The 22,374-nt window shown below is 40.2% G+C and overlaps 1 protein-coding gene across 1 annotated transcript in view; it reads left to right on the top strand.

The window, feature by feature from the left end:
* Positions 1-11,869, top strand: part of ESR1 (estrogen receptor 1) — a gene marked incomplete at its 3' end in the record, with an annotated part of 118,537 nt that extends 106,668 nt beyond the window's left edge. The window contains exons 6-8 of the mRNA XM_081997784.1: positions 2,111-2,244; positions 10,061-10,244; positions 11,635-11,869. Coding sequence (XP_081853910.1) covers positions 2,111-2,244; positions 10,061-10,244; positions 11,635-11,869 — 553 coding nt within the window. The remainder of the gene's footprint in view (positions 1-2,110; positions 2,245-10,060; positions 10,245-11,634) is intronic.
* Between the last annotated feature and the right edge of the window lie 10,505 nt (positions 11,870-22,374).

Raw genomic sequence — 22,374 nt, 5'->3', positions numbered from 1 at the left:
TCAGGGCACTGTAAATGAGGGTGCAGAAGGCATCACACGCTTTACATGGAACATAGCACTGAGTCTGCCCGCCTGCTAATCTTAAGACTCAGACTTTTGTCCATGACCTTTCACACTCTGCTTGTTACTATCATCCGCGGGAACCTAATATGTGAGATTATCAACGTTGCTGGTCATACCTGAAAAGCTGCTGTAGTTTAAACCACCTTTTCTTCAGCAAAATTTCTAAGAGCCAGAAAAGGCCATAGAAGTTGCGATGCCAAATGTTGCAGCTTGTGACCAGGTGCCTGCCATGCAATGGAAATCAAGTTCTGAGCTAAGGGCTACTGAAATGAGTGGGGAGAATTAGGCACTTCTCAGGAGTGCTCAGCGTGCAACTGCTTGGTAGCCCACAGGGACCCGAGGTGAGCAGGAGCAACCCATCCTCCTTATTAAACACACCTTTCTACTATTTCCATTTCCAAGGCTGGATCATCTCTTTCTCACAGAAAAGTCAGAGAATGTGTGCTGTTGTAACAGTGACAGGAAAACTTGCTTGGCACTCCACGTTTTCAGATATTTCTGTGTTTTAACCAACATCCTACTGGCAGTTTTAAGAGACTATCTCTCTGTTTTCTTGATATTGTCCTGCTTTGTTTAAATATCTCTGGAAGCAGATGAAATAGCTTCTGTCATATGCCAAAGTCACTGGCTTGTAGGCACTGCTCTGGGGTAAGGGAGATGCAGATTTAAGTTTAGGCACCAAATTAAGCGGAATGGGGATTTGAACTTGAGAGGAGATTGGTGCACAAGTGCTCACAGATACCCCCTCTTCTTCTTTGACTCAGTTTTAGAAGTCCAAAGAATTTTCTCGGGCTCTAGTGAAAAGGGAAGACAGCTGCTTTGTCTGGGTGGGTGTAGACATCAGCTACAGGGTCCCAACGACATGGCTATACCAGGACTGAGGCAGGGGTGTCTATGCTGGTAGTCAGCGTTGTTTTTTTCACACTGAGTTGAGGAGATGATACTCGATGTGCGTTCGTGTTACAAATTGTAGTGGGTGGAATAGCCATCTGATCATTTGCAATTTCTTTTGCATTTTCCTATAGCAATGATCTTCAAAATTTTGGTCATAAAAGCCTATACCTAAAAGCCTATATCTAAAAACCAGTATATTTTTAAACAGCAGATCTGATCATTCATTAAGTCTTACATGTTAAAATTTAATTCAGGAAATCCTAATAAAAGTAGAATTAGGTAGTTTTTGGTAAAAGGTAGCCATGTAAATGATCTAAAAATCCATGATCAGAAAATCTGCAGACTATATTTTCATAAAAAATAATTACAGTCTGCATTAATTCTTGAACTGCAGGTTGGGTGTGCAAGATGAAAATTAGTGAGTGAGAATACCTAGTATTGTAAGCAGAGGGAGGGGGTTAATTGCCGTTACTAATGAATACTTTGATACTTCCCAAACTTTAGCTTTGTTTCATGCTGTAATGTAAAAAGTTATCTATCTGATCTGTGAAGTGATAATTTTAATCAGACTCAGTCATACAGACAATATTTTGGCCTCAGAAGTCCTTCCTGAACTCATGAATGAACTTATTCTTTAAGGAGGTATTATGCTGATATAAGAAAAATGGGAGAAGCGTGTTGGAACATTGCAGATTGCAAGGCGAGGTAGAAACAAGTACAAAACATTAGGGAGGGAGAAATGCAAAAAATTGGACTATTTCAGTTAAAGGGAAAAAAAAAGAGGAAACAAAGTAACACAAACAGAACACACACAAAAAGAAATAAAAATGTAGTTTTAAAGAAATCTGTTCCTCAATGTAAAGGTTTAGTTGAGTCAATCTCATATGTTCCACTGCAATAATGCCCCTCGGTGATGAGTTTATGAGTTTTTGGGGGGAATATAGTATTTAATTATTTATTCATTTTATGTAGGATACTGTGACCTATGCTTTTGTAATCACACCCCCCCCAAATGAGCATAGAGTAGGAAGTCAGATGCTAGCTAGTGAACTGATGAAATCAAATTGGAGGGGAATGATCCAGGGGGATGAAAAGCTCATGCTGCCACAAGATTAAAGCTGTGGATATCTCCCCCTTGATGGTGTTCACACAGGAATCAAGGGAAATGTGTAGAGGGCATGGTGGAAATCTTCGACATGCTGCTGGCTACTGCTGCTCGGTTTCGCATGATGAACCTTCAAGGGGAGGAATTTGTGTGCCTTAAGTCCATCATCCTGCTCAATTCTGGTAAGTGGTGTGCTTTACTGTCTCTCGGGTAATTGTGGTTGAAGGCTGCTAGTTTTCACCAACGGCATTTTCATTTTGAGGCAGTAGCCATCGAGAGGGGCTGTCAACATAGGTGCAGGCAGAGCCACCAGGCAGGGATGGAAGTGGGTGAACCTGTTCAGTGCCGTAGATGGGACCCAGCAAATTAAAGCAGTAAGTAGCTGATACACTGCGTACAGCTGATGGGAAGGGCGACGGGAGCCGTGTTTTGAACTAGGTCCTGACAGGTCTTCGAGTTCTGATTACAAGACACTGATTACAAGCTGGAGCCACACGTAGGGCATCCGAAGACAATGTTTAGTTGTAAATCTACATGTTTCTTTCTTGGTGGTGGAAAATAAAGGGAAATAATGGCAAAAATATAGCTGAGTTTATCATAGTTTAGATTATACTAAAATACAGGCATCTAAAACTGATGTCGTCACCTTCCACTTCCTTGTTAGCTGATGAAACAAGTATTTTTGGGCTGTAAATCTCATCCTGAAGTACCCCTCAAAAATAGGTGACTAGCTAACAAGTGTAGGAATAGATATAAATACATAAAATCAGTTGACTTGAATTCTGTATGAGATGATTGAAATAAGCAAATTCAAGTTAAGGCATGGGACAGAAAATTTCTGTTGCACACCACAGGATCCTTTTCCATTTGAAATGAGAAAAAACTCCAGACAGTGTTCTCATGGAAATGATAGAGGTCTAAAATAATAATGTAGGCACCAAAGTAAAAATTTTAGATTAAATTCAATGTTAAGTTGTTACCTAATGATTAAAGATTCCAGAGTGCCCAGCCCTGAGGATTTACCCACTTGTTCTCCCCTTTTCCTGTTAGGTTTGAACTTGTAGATGGTATCAGCATCTAGACAAAAGAGAAGTGGAGGGCTGTATGACCTTTTCATCCTGTAGTCTAAGAGATCACTTGCCCAAGTTTCATGAAATACAAATTCAGGTAATTCTGACCAAAAGCTAACTCTAAGCAAAGCAGACTTTATTTTCTTGATCAGGCACTACTTCCTTTACCAAAACTTGGACCTGGTCTACTAAAAAAAAAAAAAAACCAGGCAAAATTATATATTTATGCAATCAACTATAGAATATAAATATTTCATTTCTGTTCTATGACATATTAATGTGGTTCAGGTTTTGTTGTGATTGGCACCAATTACCAAAAGGTGAAATCTGAGGCAAGCACTTGGCATATGAGGAATGGAGGGCTATTGTTTTTGTCTTGGATGTCAGGGTGTGACAATTGCAATTACTGTTTGACATTTTATTTTTCTTTTATTGTCCCGATAATTATAACAGAATATTCCCCAGAGTTAAATGTCCTTCCTGAAAAGGGATGCTCCTTCAGATTTTTGGCTAATATGTTCAAATGTAATTATCTTCTTAAATAAATCTAGAACATGCAATTGATTTATAGAAATATTGAATTAGGAAAAAAATAGAATCATAGAATTATAGAATCATTTAGGTTGGAAAAGACCTTTAAGATCGTCATCAAGTCCAACTGTTAACCTAGCACTGTCAAGTCCACCACTTAACCATGTCCGTAAGCACCACATCTGCATCTCTTTTAAACACGTCCAGGGATGGTGACTCAACCACCTCCCTGGGCAGCCTGTTCCAATGCTTGACAAGCCTTTCAGTGAAGAAATTTTTCCTAATATCCAATCTAAACCTCCCCTGGTGCAACTTGAGGCCATTTCCTTTTGACCTATGGCTTGCTACTTGGGAGAAGAGACCAACACCCACCTTACTACAACCTCCTTTCAGGTAACTGTAGAGAGCAATAAGGTCCTGCTGAGCCTCCTTTTCTTCAGGCTAAACAATCCCAGTTCCCTCAGCTGCTCTGCATAAGACTTGTGCGCTAGACTCTTCACCAGCTTCGTTGCCCTTCTTTGGACACGATCCAGCAGTTCAGTGTCTTTCTTGTAGTGAGGGGCCCAAAACTGAACACAGGATTCAAGGTGCGGCCTCACCAGTGCCGAGTACAGGGGCACGGTCACTTCCCTACTCCTGCTGGCTGCACTATTTCTGATATAAGCCAGAATGCTGCTGGTCTTCTTGGCCACCTGAGCACCCTCCTGGCTCATATTCAGGCAGCTGTAGACCAACACCCCCAGGTCCCTTTCCACTGGGCACCTCTCCAGCCACTCTTCCCCAAGCCTGTAACATTGCAAGGGGTAGTTGTGACCCAAGTGCGGCACCTGGCACTTAACCTTGTTGAACCTCGTACAGTTGGCCTTGGCCCATTGATCCAGCCTGTCCAGATCCCTCTGCAGAGCCCTCCTACCCTCCAGCAGATCAACACTCCCACCCAACTTGATGTTGTCTGCAAACTGAGGGTGCACGCAATCCCCTCGTCCAGATTGTTGATAGAGGTATTAAACAGGACTGGCCCCAGTACTGAGCCCTGGGGAGTATCGTTTGTGACCGGCCGCCAACTGGATTTGGTTCCATTCACCACAACTCTTTGGGCCCGGCCATCCAGCCAGTTTTGTACCCAGTGAAGAGTACATCTGTAATAGAATTGGAAGTTTGAATACAACACGTTAGATGTTCATGTCTTGAATGAAGACTTCAAGCCACGCTGTTGAGAGTTTTTGTCCCACTACTGTATTTAATATTGATCCAGAAAACTAAATTTGTTATTTAGACAAAGCCCTGCCAGACATCACCAGCACATCTCACTTTGTTAAGGGTTTTTTTTTGTTTCAAGATTCCCCTAAGGAAAAATTGTAAAAAAAAAAAAAAAAAGCAAGTGAAGTCAGTGATAATCAGAGGTGAACTTCCTTCTGCACATAAGAGACATTGGACCATTGAGTCAGGCTAGGAGATATTAGATCTTCATTCCTTCAAGGTTCATATTCAGCAGCTTCAAATCAGTGGGGATCTGTGTGGTGGAAGGTCAGAGTTGATCTGATGATCTGATGAGTGATCTGATTTTGGGTGTGGGGTTGTTTTTTACATTAAATGAAAGTTTATAACTACTCAGACGTCTGGTATTTTTACAAGAGTCTTGACAGTGATAGATCAGAGGGCATGGTTCAGGTTGAGCTGTTACAGGTTCATGATGAAAGCAATCTGTACCATTGTTATGCACAACATCGTGTGTTGCTCTGGCTTGCATACTGCACTTGTTGCAGTACACCTGAGTACGCTGTGAACTGAATGTGTACGTACGCATGGCCACACAATGTATGTCTGTATTGCTTGTAATTGCCTTTATGCATAAAGGTAATTAATTTTACACTTCAGTTTTTGCATTCCTATAGCCAACTAATTTTATAACTGTCTGAGAGGTTATCTACTAAGTTGTGGGAATGTGGACACTAGTTTCTGACTGTCAGATCCTTTAGATGGCCAAATGAGGAGGCTAAACCGCTTTACAGAGATGAGTAGCATAATTTGGGGTATGTGTAACAGTTGTGTAAGTGTTGTTTGGCATAGATACTCTAACATGTCTTCTGGAGATGCTGTATTCTTCCCAGAATATAGCCAGCCTCCTTAGGTAAAGTGTTGGACACACGTGAAATATTATGTGCTTTGAAGCACAGAGTGTACATGACGTATGAGGAGAAACTGAGAGCGCTGCGTTTGTCCATGCTGGAAAAGGGAGGGCTTAGGGGAGGTCTAACCACAGTGCTCAGACAGCTGAGGAACAGGTTATGGAGAAGCCAGGGCCAGACTCTTCTCGGAGGTGCAAGAGGAAAGGACAAGCTGCAATGGTGACAAACCACAGCAAGGGAGATCCTGATGAGATCAACAGAATAAAATATCTTCCCGGTGAGAGGTTAAGCACTGGAACAGGTTGGCCAGAAAGGTGGTAGCATCTCCACCCTTGGAGATACTCTAAACTCAGCTGGACAAAGCTCTGGGCAGCTTGACCTGACCCTGAAGTTACCGCTATTTGAGCAGGAGGTTGAACTAGATGACCTCCAAGCCTCCCTTAACTTGATTTTTTTCTCTGATTGCACATGTAAATATACACAAATCTTCTACTAAAGGAACAGCCGATAAACACAGAATGAATTTTTGGCCCTTATGCTATCTGTTATATTATATATGCATATGATTAAACCAGTTGATCTCAAAATGATTTAAGGAAGTGGACTACTTGAACAAATTGGACTAGTTATGGTGCATTTCATATTTAAAAGCAGTCTGTATTTGCTTTCCACAGCTTTGTGTGGATTCACTGAGTGTACACAAACATTTCTTTATTAAAACCTTGGACATCTGTTAGTCTCTTCACATGAAGTAGTGCTGTTTACTGCTTTTGTTGGACATTTATTTTCTCTTTTTTTTGCAGCATCTTTCAAGGATGTTACACTCCTTTTCCATGTGTCTTGGGCAAAATGCAAGCAAATTTTTTTTAATTTCACTCAGTGCATGTGGAAAAGATGGAAGGTTCTATTTATAAAGCAAAATATACATTTATGCTTCTTCCAAATATTTCCTGAGATATCAAGGCAACAGCATGTCTGTAACAACAAGGACAACATTGTCTCCAGCTAAATAACAAACCAGAAGGTACCCCTCTAATGCTGCGGCAATAAATCTTTCAACTAAAAGGCAAAATTGTATTTTCAAAGCAGCACATTCATCTCAATAATAAAGCGCCGTTTCTTAACACTGGAAAATAAATATTAGAAACATGAAAGGGCAACATGATGGCAAATGTTTTACTTTTGAGTGTATATGAAAAGAGGAGTGGTATTATGTGGCAAAGGAACAGGCTTCATTTTTGAGACTAAGATGTAGGTCACACCGGCCTTAGCAGCTGATTTACCTAATTAGATAACTGATTAGTCCATAGAGATGGAAAGATTTACCTGATTTTATGCATCCTGTAGCCCTCCTGACACATCATCGCATGTGACTGTTTGTTATTCTTTCTCCTGTTTTTTCCAGCTCCTGTAAAATTATGCATTTCATTTATTTCTTCATTTTGGGGCTGGATGACTACATGAGTGATCATGATTACCCTGGTACAGAGCTGAATTTGTTCATAGCTCAGCCTGGCTTGCTACAGATACAGAGTAATGGGGCTCGGTGGAAGGGGCAGAAGAGCCCTGGGTATTGTTCTGTGACCCTGAACTCTAAATATAAAGATGTTTAAACTGGGGTTTATTGTGACAGAAAAGATGTACAGGGTGTTCTCCCCTACCGTAATATGGAAATATTATTTGCACTATATATAGTGAGACATTATATCACCATATGCTAACAGTGGTACACAGATGGTAGCACTGCAGTGCCCGAGGGACCCTGTTCGCTGCATGGCTTTGTGTTTTGGGCACAGACTGGTAGACTTTTTATTTTATTTGTTTGCAGGGTGGTGCTTTCTCTGTTCTTGCTCCTATTATGTTTTACAATACTGACCTACAGAAAAAGCTGGAAAACAACCTGGTAGCTATTCAATTCAGGCTTGCTTTCAGCTTCAGAGCTCAGAAAGACCTTTGGGACTGTTAAATTTCACTTTGCCAAGACAATTTTCGTCACTCTTGTTCCAAAACTCTGCTTCTGTACGTATGTATGTGATGGATAGCTGTCATTTACTTTGGGGAAATTTCTGGTCATTGGTCTGGCGCAGGAGCAGTCACTGGAGGGGCAGAAAGGAAAACCAAATGTAATTTTTCTTGGCAATTATTGACTAGCAATTGCCTGAACTCTCTACATTTTTGGGGGAGTGCTTTTTTTGATTTATACTTTTTAATAGCTTCTGGGCTAGACCTAGGTAAGAAACAGTTCCTACCAACAGATTTTTTTTCTTTTGCTGGTTCCAAAGCTATGAAACTAAGAAGTATTGCTACAAGGGCACCATAGCATCCTCTGGCTGAAGTGAGCTGCTCCGGAGACACCATGGGTTTATGAGACTAATGGTTCCTACTAATGGACTGTGTTTTGTCAGTAATATTTAAGAATCTTGCCCCTTACACGTACCTGCCAAGCTATAAAGCCTGGTATTGTCAGTAGGCATGTGTATCATTCAGCTGAGAAAAGCCCCAGCAGCGGTTTCTCTTTGGTAAACTAATTTCAGTAAAAAAATTTAGAAAAAAGCTTTGTGAGAAAAGAGGCCATTGTACTATCTATCTATATCAAATTCAAAGCAATATTAATTACTAAAATTAAGAGCTCTGACTAATGGTTTTCAGAAGTTGTGCTGTGTTTGAGTTATTGTTTTGGTTTTTAAAGCAGTTTCTCTCACTCACTCTTTCTCTCAGAGACACACTGATATTTACAAACACAAATTTATATTTATTTTTAGTACTGAAGACCCAAAGTCATAAAATCTACTTGCAGGTTACAGTAGTTCTAGGTGTCAGGTCCTTGAAGTACCAAGATGATGTGAGGAGGTGAGGTATGTCAAGAAGATGGTAAAAAAATCTCAATTTCCCTGACTGCTCAGATAAACAGTAAAATATTCTTATCTTTAAATCTGATAGTATAGACCCCAGGCTACAAACAAGCTACAGTATGTATGTCTGTGTGTGTGTGCGTCTTTTTTTCTTAATATCACCAACTGCATTGCATACTGTGCTATATATGACGCTTTAAAGTAAAGCAAAATGAGAAGTAATTCCAGAACCCAAATTTTTCCAAGGACAAAATCCAGATTTCTTCTTGGCTCTGTAAGATGATGCAGAAGGGCTAAAGCACAGGATTTGTCATGTACATTGTAGACGGAGGGCAATGAACGCACTATGGTCAAGCCAGTTTGATTGTGTTAGCATACATGTGTCTTAAGTTTTTGCTGCCTCAGGACTGGATTAGAGTAATATGACCTGCTTAGAGTTACTGGCTCAATCTGAAGATTAAAAAACTGGTGCCGAATACAACAGCTGCCTTTTGGCAGCAACAGTGCTGTTGCAACCTGATTCACATTGGCTGTGTGCTGTTGTCCTGAACAAATTCAGGATAAAAAAGTGCAGAACAGTTCAGAATTTCCCGTGTAGAAAGGTGATGTGCTTCACACACCCAAGAATTGCTACTGGCAAAAGCTCTTATGCCTGGGTTAGAGTGGTTTATAGGGCATGTAGAGGGGCTGTTGCGGGGGAGTTTGAAGGTATTTTGATCTCTGGAAACATTTCCTCCTGATCCAAACCTTCAGGCTGCTTTGCTTTCAGCAGTAAGCAGTGTAAGGTGGATAAATTTACACAGGTTACTTTGGACGTGGTTTTTAAAGGAGACTCCGGTTTGCAGGTGAAGGAGCACGCCTTTCAAGGCTCTCGCTTGGTTGGGAGGGTTTTGTTGAAGTGAGTGTGTGTAAACAAACCCTGGTTTTGTTTACATGTTTTGTGGTAACATATTATTCAGTTCTAGATCGACTAGTAAATTGCCGGAAATCAAACAAACAGCAGAGAAAATGGCAAAACCTGCCCAAGGCCTGGGCTGGTCAGTAAGTACTGCAGAGCTTTCAAGTGGCAGGAACATCTCCTCAAGGTTTTGGAGCTGAATGACCGAGAGAAGACTGCAGCCCATGGTTAGGTCTAGCTGCAGGCTGTAGGTGTCCCCTGCCACCTGGCCCAGACCTTGGATGGACCCGGGAAGCGAACAGGCACTGTCTTCCTCCTGCTTTGCCCACAGTGACCAAATCCAAGCTCCAGGGTTATTCAGACCAGTGACCTGGCTGGCAAGCAGGAGGGTTTGCACAGTCACCTCCCACGGTTTAACACAGCCAAAGAGGCCAGCCACGAGGCGTACCTTGGGCAAGTCTGACTCTATCAAAGTAATTTTTGTCTGTGGTTTGTTTTCTTTCTCCTTCCTACTCCAGGTGTGTACACTTTTCTTTCCAGCACCTTGAAATCTCTGGAAGAGAGAGACTATATTCACCGTGTTCTGGACAAAATCACAGACACTCTGATACACTTAATGGCTAAGTCGGGTCTTTCTCTGCAGCAGCAACACAGACGATTGGCTCAGCTCCTCCTCATCCTCTCTCACATCAGACACATGAGGTGAGAGCAAGCATGGGGTCAGCCCTCCTACACTGGTCCCACGCAAGGGAGGCTTCACAAGGCATACACACACTTTTCCTTCACAGCTGGGAGTGCAAACTGTGTGTAAGAGCCATTAAAAAAAAAAAAAAAGTCTACTTTCCATAAAGATGTATGGAACGTGTGCAAAACAGTACGTTGGATTATGGTGTGAAAGAAGTAAATGTTTTCCCCATTTGTTTCTTCTAGTTTTCCTTTGGTTCTTGTTTTGATAGTGCCGTAAGCGGTATCTACTGTAAATGTTGTGTGCATCCCGTATTCTGTTTGAAAAGTACTGAGCAGAATAGTAATGTAGCAGTAGCCTAGTTCTGTAAACTTTAGTCTCCTATAAGATAAGATTTAATAAAACTATCATTTTTATCTAGCCACTTTTCACAAGTGGCTTGATTGCAAATCACTTTAGAAAAGAGATTATTATCATTATGTGTATTACATGGGTGAGGATAAATGCAGATCTACTGAATCCCAATCTAGAAGACTGTACCCTTTGCTAATTAGAGGTGTCTGAGGCCCTCAGTTAGTAGTCGCATCAATGATTCTCCCAAACATAATTACCTTCTAAGGTAGCTGCTCAGTGGCTGGAGTCTCAACAACATGAAAAGTCTATACAAAGATACAGTATAGATTTTATTTTTATGAAAGGACAAGAAATATTGTTACACAGATTTTGATTTGTGTTATTTCAGTTAATAAAATGAAAATTAGAGTAAGCACAATATCATAGCTACTAAAACTGAAAAATGCAGATTTTACCTCCTGGGATTATATACAAGTCTTCAGGAAAAAGTCAGGGTGTGTGTGCATGTGGCTTTTTTACTTGTGTCTTTCTGTGGGGTTTCTTTGTCTTCATGTTAATCATCTTTTTTTTTTCTTTCCCTTAAGAAGAATTTGTACAATTAAGGAAGTTCCAGATGCACACTGAAGTTAATTATTGTATCCAAGTTTTGTGAATGGATACTATTACAAGTGACCATTTGCTAACAAATTGTCTGATGTTATTTTCTAGAGAAAAAATCTGGTATTTTAAGTTTTATTATGGGAAAGCCAAGATTCATCCCATCCACTTAGTCACAGTGCCTGGATTAGTCCATGTGCTCTAGGCTACCTTTCAGGTGAAGGAGAGCAAAATAGCCATCTTTGGAAGGCAACTTGCTCATGGGCAGTCTGAAATGTTCTTTGAAGTTGCCTTCTTCTGCTAACCGTAGCAGGAGCATAAAGCAATGGCACTAAGTTAGTTGTTTTGTACAATGTGGAATTTATATGAACCTAACAAATATTATTAGCTGCTGATGGATTTTTTTTTCCCCATTGCGTATTTGGAAAGTAACTATTGTTTCATTACAACCCACAGCAACAAAGGAATGGAGCACCTGTACAACATGAAGTGTAAAAACGTAGTTCCACTCTATGATCTCTTGCTGGAGATGCTGGACGCTCATCGACTGCATGCCCCGGCAGCCAGGAGTGCTGCACCGATGGAAGAGGAGAACCGGAGCCAGCTGACGACTGCATCAGCTTCATCTCATTCCTTGCAGTCTTTTTATATAAACAGCAAAGAAGAGGAGAATATGCAGAATACGATATAAACAGAAGTCAGCAAGTATAATGGAATGAGAAACCCAGCAGCGTACTACCTAGCTCCTGCTTCATTTCGTCTATAGTGTCACCTATGTAAACACTCCAATGACAACAGTCACTTGCATTTTCCATTTGAGTGTTTGTCAAGCGCTCGCCTAAATTGATTGCTTATCTTGAACAGAAGACATTTCATTGCTATGGACAGCCAGCAAGGATTGTCAGGCTAACTTGATTTAAAATTTGCAATGTTTTTATTTAATTTTCAATGTAAGCTGGGTAAGTCCTAATCTGAACGGAACATTCATTTTACTATAAATTAATAGGCCATACCACCCATGCTTATTAGTATCTTCATGAGTTGTAGCCTTTGTTGATATCCACCGCAAATTCTGAGCTCGCTTAATCCTTTAGTTGCTTGAAACTTTGAAGCAGTTTGGTAGAGATTCGGGATGACTTTTTGGGGGCGGGGTAAATGGAAAGTTGATTGGCGTGTTAGTATTCCATAATGAAATTGCACTGCTAATGACTGCCTTGGTAGTTTAGGTAGATCCGGCCTCTCTCCTTCCTACAGTAGAAAGGAACCCCTGTCTGAGAATAATACTGTTTTACCTTGCTGGCTTACATCAGCAAACAACTCTCTCTCAAGATCATACTGACCAAACTTTTAGGTCCCCTTACCATACCCTCCAGCTGAATTGCATTGTGTGCATTCTATCTTGTCTGATCCTACAAAGCTAAATTTTTCTGTTGCTTGGTAGTGTGTAAATCAAGGGCAACATGGCAAACAATGATAACATAGATAATTACTCTTAAATCAGACCAGGTGGTGACAAAAATCATTGTGTCTTAAAAAAAGTCTTCACACATATACATGATCCAGCACTACTTTATAAAAGCCTGTCCATTGCTTTGTTGTGCTACAAACCAAGGGGTGAGGATGCCAGTGAAGACTGGCACAGCAGGGTGGGATGGTCCCATCCCACTCAAGAGTGTGGCCTAGCCATGTATGGGAGGGCTGGCATCACAGCCAGAGCAGTAGGCTTTGTGTTGCCTTGGCTTTCTTTGGCTCTCGCTGGGGCATGCTCAGAAATCACTGTTAAGAGCCAGCTCACTTGTGACACTAGAACTGGGCAATGAGCCTCAGATGTGGTCAAGACTCTGGGACTGCATGTCCAGGAAGATAAATCTGGCTTTCTCCATACACGTGTGTAACTGTTTCTCATAAGGATTAGCCAGATTCTTCAGACCAACTGTAAATATACAAAAGGTCCACTGACATCAACAGTTTCAGCAAGACATGAAGGACAGAGACTGAAGAAATTCATACTATGTGATATTCAAAGTAGGAGTCGGTGCTGCTGCTTGACTGCCTCTATGCTAGAAAATTAAATGTGTCAGGGAACGTTGCTGGGTACTGGAATGCGATTATTACATATACCAGGGATATCTTACTTGCCTAATGATAAACTTTGCCTGTGCTATCTGCACTTCTGGTTTACAGGTGCAGCTTGGGAGATAGCACAGACCAGGGACTATTCCAATAGCTGGTTGGAAGCGACCACCCTGCCAGTACGGATGTTTCACAGCACATGTGCAGGCTGCTCCACAGCAACTGGCCACAGTGCTAGAGAAAAGTTCAGGGATGCTTCTTTTACTGCTATAGTTGAAACCTTTCATTAGATTGTGCTGATTGGAATATCCTGTAGTAACTCAATATAGGAAATAGTTCAACTAATGCCACAGAGGAGTGCCTATGTCTAATTACGCTCCCTGTTACACAAGCAGCATCTGTGTGCAGTGAGATTTGAGTTACATAGCAATTGTAAGGCAGCAAGGCATAGGACGAGTTTGCGCTCCAAGTCAAGGGATCGATTCTTTAGTGAATGTACATAATGGTGTCTGTAACAGTTTCATGTACATATCTGGGGATATGCGCAGTTTAAAAGTCTAAAGCTAGATGCTACCTACATTTGAAAAGATTCCTCGAAAACTGTGCAAGCCTAAACATGTAAAGCAGTCACTGTAAGTTAATAGGCCTTTTATTGATGCATATTATAGTGTCATTTTTTTCTGAATGTGCTGAAGGATTTGTCTTTTTGTGTATTCAGTAAGAGTGTGTGTGTGTGTGCACGTGTGTGTGTGCAAATTTGGTACCTAAGGACTTTTGGAGGGCTCCTAAATGCCTTGAAAGAAAATGCACATTTTGTTTTGTTTAGTAGTTGGTTTTCAAATGTGTTAGAAAAATCATGAATGCCCTGGAATGAGTGCAAGCTAAGATCTGAATGGAGCACAGGAACCCATGCAGTTGCACTTGCGTGCTTACACCATCATCATTCTCTTGTAGCCCAGTGTGCGTTAGAGCTGCTTTTTAAATACTGTACGTGCAACTTGATATTCTCTACGACAGAACACACAGATCAAGCTCATAAGCTGCGAGGCAAATTGTTTAAATGAATGCCTCCCTTCCTACATCCCAGAACAGTTCATCACATCAATTCAAGTGTAAATTTGGCATAGAGGAGAAAAAAGTAGTTCACAGCAATTCACAACAGGGGTCAGATTCTGATGATACTTTCATAGGGCAAGTACCACTACACTCTACAGATTTTCCCGGTGAAGCAGCATAAGTGTGATTTGATGTGGCATGCAGCAAGTATCATCATGTGTTTTGGAACATAAGGAATAATCAGTCAGCTCACAATCTCAATTATGAATGCTTTCCTATGCTCAGCCCTTGCAAGGAAGTAATTTAGGTTCAACCAGTCCTCCCATGTTTGTGGTGACAACAGTGAAGGGCAACCAAGAAAGACAAACAGTGATTCCCAGTAATACACTCATTTACCTTGGGGCAGTTTCAGGATCTGTGTCATTAACTTGCTCATGAGATTTTAATTGAAGCAGCACCTTAATGAATATAGTAACCTTACCATAGTTATTTATAAAGACTATTGCCCACATATCAGACAGCTGAATGTAGCTATTCAATTGATTAAACAAAGTCTATGATACAAAAATGGCAACTTTTTTCATATGTAATTCTGAATTATGCTCTCATGTATGCAAACAATTGTGCCTGATATTTGGTAATTGTTATTTCACAGGATGCTATTTTATGTGTGTGTGTATATATATATATACATATATACTTTATATTTGCAGCTGACAAACCAGTACTACCTGAATACCTGGTGCTGGATGGTAAATAAGAATATATAGCAGGTAAAAAAAAAAAAAAAAAAAAGAAAGAAAACCATTCAAGGCAGCTAATTATGCTTTTACCAAAACATTCATAGTGATGTCTCTGGACAGCTAATAAAAGAATTATTTTATAATGTTTATACATGGATTTTTTTAAAAAAGAAACCATCAAAAAAACAAAAAAACCCCTAGAAACATAGGCAATGTAATACCAGCACAAGCCAAACCGAAATAGACCAGTTGAACATGCTTTGCTTGAGAATATTGTTGTTACTGAATTATTACAAAAAGCTTGGGAGGCAGGAGAGGAGATAGATAGGGTGATGTGTAGCATTTAGTGGTGTCTGAGTTTCCAACTATTTGTTAAAGCTCCTCTGGTTTGTAGTAGTTCAAGCCATGTCTCGATGTTGCAGACATTGTCTCAGGTAAAACTCCCAGTTGGGGCAGTGTGATTTGTACTGGGGTAAAATAAATAAATGAGAGTTTCTTGGTATGTGTTTGTGGTAAATTTACTATTACGTTACAGTGGCATCTCTTTTTCTCCTTCTGTACTGAGTTCCCAAGGAAATTGGAAGGACTGCCAGCAGGTCACTGGCCTTTAAATTGAAAAAAAAAAGAAAAGAAAACCCAAACCACCCCCTTCATCCAAGCCAGGGTTTGTATTGGAGCCTCCATCCATTCCAGCTGACACCAACTTCCTTAAGAGTTCTGCCAAATGTTTAAAATGAAACAAACTACCAGCAGGGTAAAAATTCTGCCTCACTAGGGCCTTATTCTTATCACAGGCTTTGGTAGGAACACAGCAAGCGTCTCATGTATATAATATCCTGCTTTAAAATTAGAATGCAACCCAGCCCCAAGCTAATGGGATTTTGTATATAAGGTATTCTCAGCTGAACTGATGCGAAGTGCGTTTCCTATTCTGAATAAAGAGATGGTTATTTTCAATGCTATCTACAATCAAAATACAGCTTTACAGATAGAAACTCAACACATGTACAAGAAGGGTCATGTTAATGACAGTATCATAATATAAAACAGTCTTTGCTGTCACCTGCAACTATAGCATAAACTCAAATTGATCTGAGAATTTTAAATTAATATTTCCCTAATATTAATGCCCTACCCTTTCTACTCACAATTCCCTTTCATCTTTCAAATGTAGATAGCCTTATACCTTGTAAGTTGTTTTCAAAGTGATTGGTGCCCATAAGGGTATTTGGTTTTGCACTGTATTAAAAAAAAAACCCTAAAAAAAAAAAATCGTTTGCATTCAAACGTGCCTAGGCAAACAAACAAACAAATTTGGAAAAAATGTATATGCTGCCATCTTGCAGATTAGTATGCTCTATACTCCTGTGTGCCTGTAATTATAAGTCTGTTTCTTCAGAAAGTGCCCATCAGAAAATGAAGGGATGGGCTGCTGGTCTTGAGACTCGCATTAACAAGCCACTTTATGTATCACCTTATTGTATAAACTATAAAGCTTTGTGTGCACTATATAGTCTGTCAATGGAAAGTCCTTTCTTTGGTATAGGCTCAGCTGCCATAATGTATTTGTTGAAGTATTCTGTTCTTTCACTGATGCATATAAAATTATTGATGTCTTTGTTTTGGTGAGGTTTATTTTACTTTGTTTTACACCTAAAAAAGTTCTAAAAAAGTCTAAACAAAAATCTGATAGGCTACCTGATTGGTGCAGGATTTTTATCAATGTATTTGATGTTGAAAATAAAGAATTAACCAGAGCACTTTGTTTCATTAGTTATCTTTGGTATAGTTTTAAAAATATGCTTCTCTGCTTACTGTTTTACAGTAGCCAGTGAAATGGTACATTATTTTTTACAGAAACAGAATGCATCTGTTTCTGTGCATCTAAGTGAAAACTGTTTCTTAATTAGTTTCAGCTTTCCCAAAAAGTATCAGGGAGTGGCCATCTCTAGAGCCAACAATGTGTTATGTCTAGTCTCTAATATTGCTAATGACACCAGGGAAGTCACCTAAGTACTTGGTACTTCATATGCTTTAATGTGCTTAGTATTTTATATGCTTTACGTTCCTTATTTTGGCTTGTGAAACAGATTATGGTGGAAGAGACAAATTGTGTGAATTTAGCTTTCTGTAGTTGACTGCCACTTACCTTGAGTTACTTAATATCAAGTAAAATAGCACTTCTTTCCCAAGTGAAAGCTAGTCCTCAGGGAAAAAAATTGTCTTGACTAAGCTGTCAGGAAGGGGATGAAAAGAAATGAAAGATATTTTTATTGACATAAAACCACTTTGAACTTAACCCTATCTGTAAAATATGCTCAAAATTTGTCTTTGCAAAGAATCAAACCAGTAATCTGATCTATAGCATTTATATACATATGTAGGTATTTCAGTACTTATGTATATATATCTATCATATTATAGAGAGAATATAGTCCCTGTATTGATTTTTTTCACCTATTTTCGGTGCTGTGCTGGTTCTGAATGTGACTCTTGGCTCATAGGTCCTTCTCTTTTCCTACATGAATATACACATAAAAGCTCTTTGGTTTTTATGCAATGTTTCACTGTAGATAACTTATAAGGAAAAAATGGTAAGGTTATTACCTTAATTCTAACTGACATCTCAATGATTAAGACAAGACAGACAATATACTTTGTCCATGTGAAACCTCGCCCCACAGCTTGTCAAACATGAATGCAAATAGGCTATTCAGACCCCAAAAGAAAGTTGGGACTGTTGAGATTTGTAAGTGGCAAGTAGAACTGAGCAACTGTTCCAAATCATATGGCTGTTTTGCAATACGCTTTCATGACAAAGTGCTTACTTGTGAGTTGCTACTTTGGCCACGAAGGGTGGGTCAGAGTAATATCAACTAATTGCACATGTACATGTGCTCAAAATAATAAAATCGTTTGCAATGCTGACTCAAAATCTGACAACATTTCAATGGCTTTATACAATTTTTCATCCACAGGACCAAATGAGCACTGAGGTCAAACGTTGTTACGGTTTATGGAGAACTGGCTTAAGATGACAGCTGCTACATGATGCAGAACTCACAGGCTTAATCCAAAAAAGCAGCTAGGCAGCAGAATACTCTGCAAAATCAGAGACCTGACACTCCTAAATTAAAAACCGAACAGATAAAGTCTGAGCATACTTAAATCTGCAAAATTTTTAACAATTTGAACGGACAAAAGATGGCACAATATCTGAGATTAGGCAGTCTTTTGCCCATCTCTTACCGGAGCACAATGTGACCACACAGTGTCACAGTAAGGCTGAGAGGGGAAGGCACCTCTAGAGATCGTCTAGTCCAATTCCTGGCTCAGAGCTGGGTCACCTACAGAACATTGCTCAGGGCCATGTCCAATCAAGTTTTGAGTGGCCACAAAAGGAGATTCTACGACCTCTCTGGGCAACCCGTTCCAGCGTTTGACCACCTTCACATTAAAAAATGTTTTCCTGTGCTCAGATGGCATTTCATGTGGTTCAGTTTGTGCCCATAATTGCTTCTTGCCCTGCCAGTTCAGGGCACAACTGAAAAGACTCTGTCTCTCCTTCATTCCCTCCCATCATGTGTCTTCGGTGATGGGAGAAGGTGGATGAGATGTCACCTTGCTCAGACCCCCAGAGGAGGAACCCACCAGGAAAAGGGCCTCTGCAGCCAGGCACTGGGCACATTTCTACAGCCAGAAGCCAGCTGGCACTCCAGCTTCCTTCCCTATTTCTTACAGCAGTTGGCTGAAGTAATTTGAGAAATCAAACAGCAAGGACGTATCTTTCTATTTCACTGCAGAGCTCTTGCAGTGAAAACTCCTGGCTCACCTTTACTGGGCCCATCACTCTTGGCTTCCCTCACTACATACACAATGCCTTGCAGAGCAGCTGCTTACTCCCTTAAGGGAGCCTGTATACATGCACATAGCTGTATGCATTGCGCTCCACCCACACCCTTGCTTCTTCTCTTTCCTAACGTGTAAGTGATGCATCTCTTGTTCCAGCGTATTTTATTCTATTTAACTAATTAGAAAGGTATGACATAGTTAAGGCATCATCAAAGAACAAACCTGACGGCTTTTACTTCTGTGTTAATTAAGGCAATTCCCTTTTTATGCAATAAGAACAGTTTCTTCATGGGCTACAACTTGGTGATCTTGTTCAGTGGGGCACCCGCCCTCTTTAAAAGCCTTGGGGCCATGCTTATTCTTCTAAATCAAATGACGGTTTTTTTTTTCATACAGATACTGCCACATTAAAAACCCCATGAAGCAGCTGTAGCTTAGGCTGGAAAAGTCTTACATCTCTTTCCTCTGCATTACACTGCCTGTCTCCACCACCCAGGCAGTGAAGAGGAAAGGAAAATCCAAACCTGTACAATAACACTCATCAGCGTGCTCAGAGAGAGAATGCTGGAAGGGTGCTATGTACATAGTTTTTGTTATGCCCAGCCAGGCTCCAATTACTACCATTCAGCATGGCATCCTGCAGACACAGAGGCTCAAGTGTTAAAATGTTCATGAAGTCTTCAGGAAAATTGACCATCAATATAATAACATCTGGCACTTATCTCGGCCCGAGCAAGGCTAACTAGCTCTCATGATCATCTAAGATCTCCGTGTTGCAGTATTTAGGTGTCACTCTGCTAATGTCTTCATTTCTGCAGGCATACAGGTGATATAAAATTTATCTCCTGTTGTCTTCAATTCCTACACATTTGCACACCACTCCAGTATGTTACCATTTTAAACAGCTGAAAAATGTACATTTGAGGAGAGGTTGTGCTTTCAGATTTTTTTTTTTTTAGCCAGATTTTGCAACACATGCTTGGGACTGTTAAGATATTTAGTTCCTCTACACACAAAGATGAGTGCTCCTTTCTAAGACAGAAAGACTTGCTTCTCGTCAGATGTCTTTTTTATTTTCCACTCACCTCTTGAGAACCTGTGTCATCCATGGAAAGGTGAAACAAGCACGTTATACTGTAGAGTTAAGCAAAAATTGCTACCTACTTTGCAGTGAGAGTCACAGTAGGGCACATAAAAGCTTAAAATTTTAGGCATTCCTATGAAAGCAGAAAAGTTTGAGTTCCAGTCTGCCTTGGCAGGATTATTTTTAGCTTATGTTAAATCTGAAAACAGGAAAGGAAACTTCTGCTCCAAAACGTCTTCTTTGTATCTTTCTATCTCAACCAAAATGCTACAGCATCATGTTTTCTTCTGGTACTTTTTCTTCCCCTTGCCCCCATATTCTGCACACCTGGCTGCACAATGCTTCAAGTTTAGCAAAGGAGTCAAAATTTCAACCATGTGTTTTAACCTGCAGCTCAATGGTCAGGAGAGTCTCTCAGACAATGTCTGAATTATTTATAAAGAGAATATTATAGACATGAATGTCCCACTTCTAGGATAGGCTTGTGAACATTTACATAAAAAAGTGGTATCTTTCCTTTGAGCTGTTTTTTAAAACATCCTTTCTAAGAACACTGGAATGAAAAAACCCACAATCACAACATCAGTAACAGTTGTCTCCCAGCAATTACAACACGCCTGAAAATGCAAAGAGCCTGACCTGAGTAACCTTTATGCAAACTACATCCACATCTGCATCATCTCTGACACCGAAGAGCTCAGTGGCTCACCTCTCCTCCCCCAAGGCCACCTCTGAAACAAGAAATGGACAATAACATCCTAAAGCCGCCTCCCTCTTGCAAAAATTAAATGCCCCTTTGTTTTATTCAAGCCTCGTTGTGGTCAAATCTATTTGCCACATCTCAGGTCTTTCAATAGATTTTTACTGAACCAAGCAGCTTTGACCAGTTCATTTTTTGAATGATATATTTTAAGTGGCACCAAACAATAGAAGTCACAGATTTCAGTTCCAGTCTGATTTTAGAGCAATCATTTAATATAATTGAGATTTCTATCATTTAACCAGGCCTTAGTCTATGACAAGTCTTCAGTGTTTAAGCTTGCAGGTATTAATTTCCTTTTATCTCATTTCATAGATTTTTATCTACTGCTTTTTGGGAAGACAAATTAACTCTTTAAATCACTCTTATTTATTTCTTTATTGTGGAATATTATTAGAATATTCCAATATTCTTAATACTATTAAAACAAGCATAACTTCTCCCAAATATAGGTTTCACATCTATGTCCCTCTAGGTCTAAGGTCTAATTATGGCCAAATAGCACAACATCAGTAGAATTCCGTTGGCTATCATGCATTTAACCTTGGCAGCAGTGTTGTAAAAACCAGCCAGCCAGTACCTAAACTAGGTTCCCTTGTGTAGGGAACTCTGTGAATATGACATATTCTTCCCCCAAAGTCAAAAGATAAATGACCCTGTCCCTCCAACTGCCCCCACCTCAACTTTGGCAAACACTGATTTAGATGCATTCTGCAACTGACTGCTGCAAGAGTTAAACAATTTTATAGCCAGACCGCCCAGCTTAAACTCAAATCTCACTTATGGCATTTCCTGCTCTTTTCCACAATCCATTGCTTTAAACATCAAATAAAATACAGAAGTGCAAGTAAGTAAGAAGATCAATGCTCTTCTTTCGCTTAAAAATCTGCATTTCTTCTCCTTGACTCTGCTCTTATTTCCCAGAATCCTCCTACATTTGCTAAACCCTGATAGCATCTGTACTTTGAAGACTATGAGCAACCGGTTTCTGTTATGCCTTTGAACATGCACACAGATGCACTCAAATGCACATGATGATGATGATGAGCATGTTGAGAGATGCTATCAGTTATAAACAGATTTCTCAACAACAAATAGCACAGGACTCTGAGGGCCAGGGATGACCGTTCATAAAACAATCCCAGCAGCTTTGTCCTTGTTAAATAACCAGCTGTAGGAGAAAGTTCTAAGGAAGGAGGAAGCAAGACTGCGGTTGTTCCCAGCACTTGCAGTGGAGCTGGAAGGGTGGCAAACCAGTGGTGAGTAACTATTGATCTGTTGCAGAATGAAGCTGTTGTTGCTGCTAGAACAGGTGGGGGATAGGCAATGGGTATCATCATGCTCACAGCTGTGGAGAATAAGGGCACACTATTTCTGTCAACTTCAGATCATTTGTATTCCTAACACCGTCAGACATCTCTAAATATTACTTTTTAATCTGCCTTCAGTTTTTGTAAAGCACAGCCCACAAATAAAACTCCATAAACAGATGCAGTAAGCTCAGGGTAAATGGCGCCCATTATTTTGCACTATTATCATTACAAGCATAACGAGATAGTGCCTTGATATTACCACACAGTCTGGCGTCACTGAGCAACCAGTTTCCATTATGCCTTTAAACACCCACT

Source organism: Phaethon aethereus (assembly GCF_964289735.1).
Source record: "Phaethon aethereus genome assembly, chromosome: 3".
In the NCBI taxonomy this organism is placed as follows: Eukaryota; Metazoa; Chordata; class Aves; order Phaethontiformes; family Phaethontidae; genus Phaethon; species Phaethon aethereus.
This window is presented reverse-complemented; position numbering and strand designations above follow the sequence as displayed.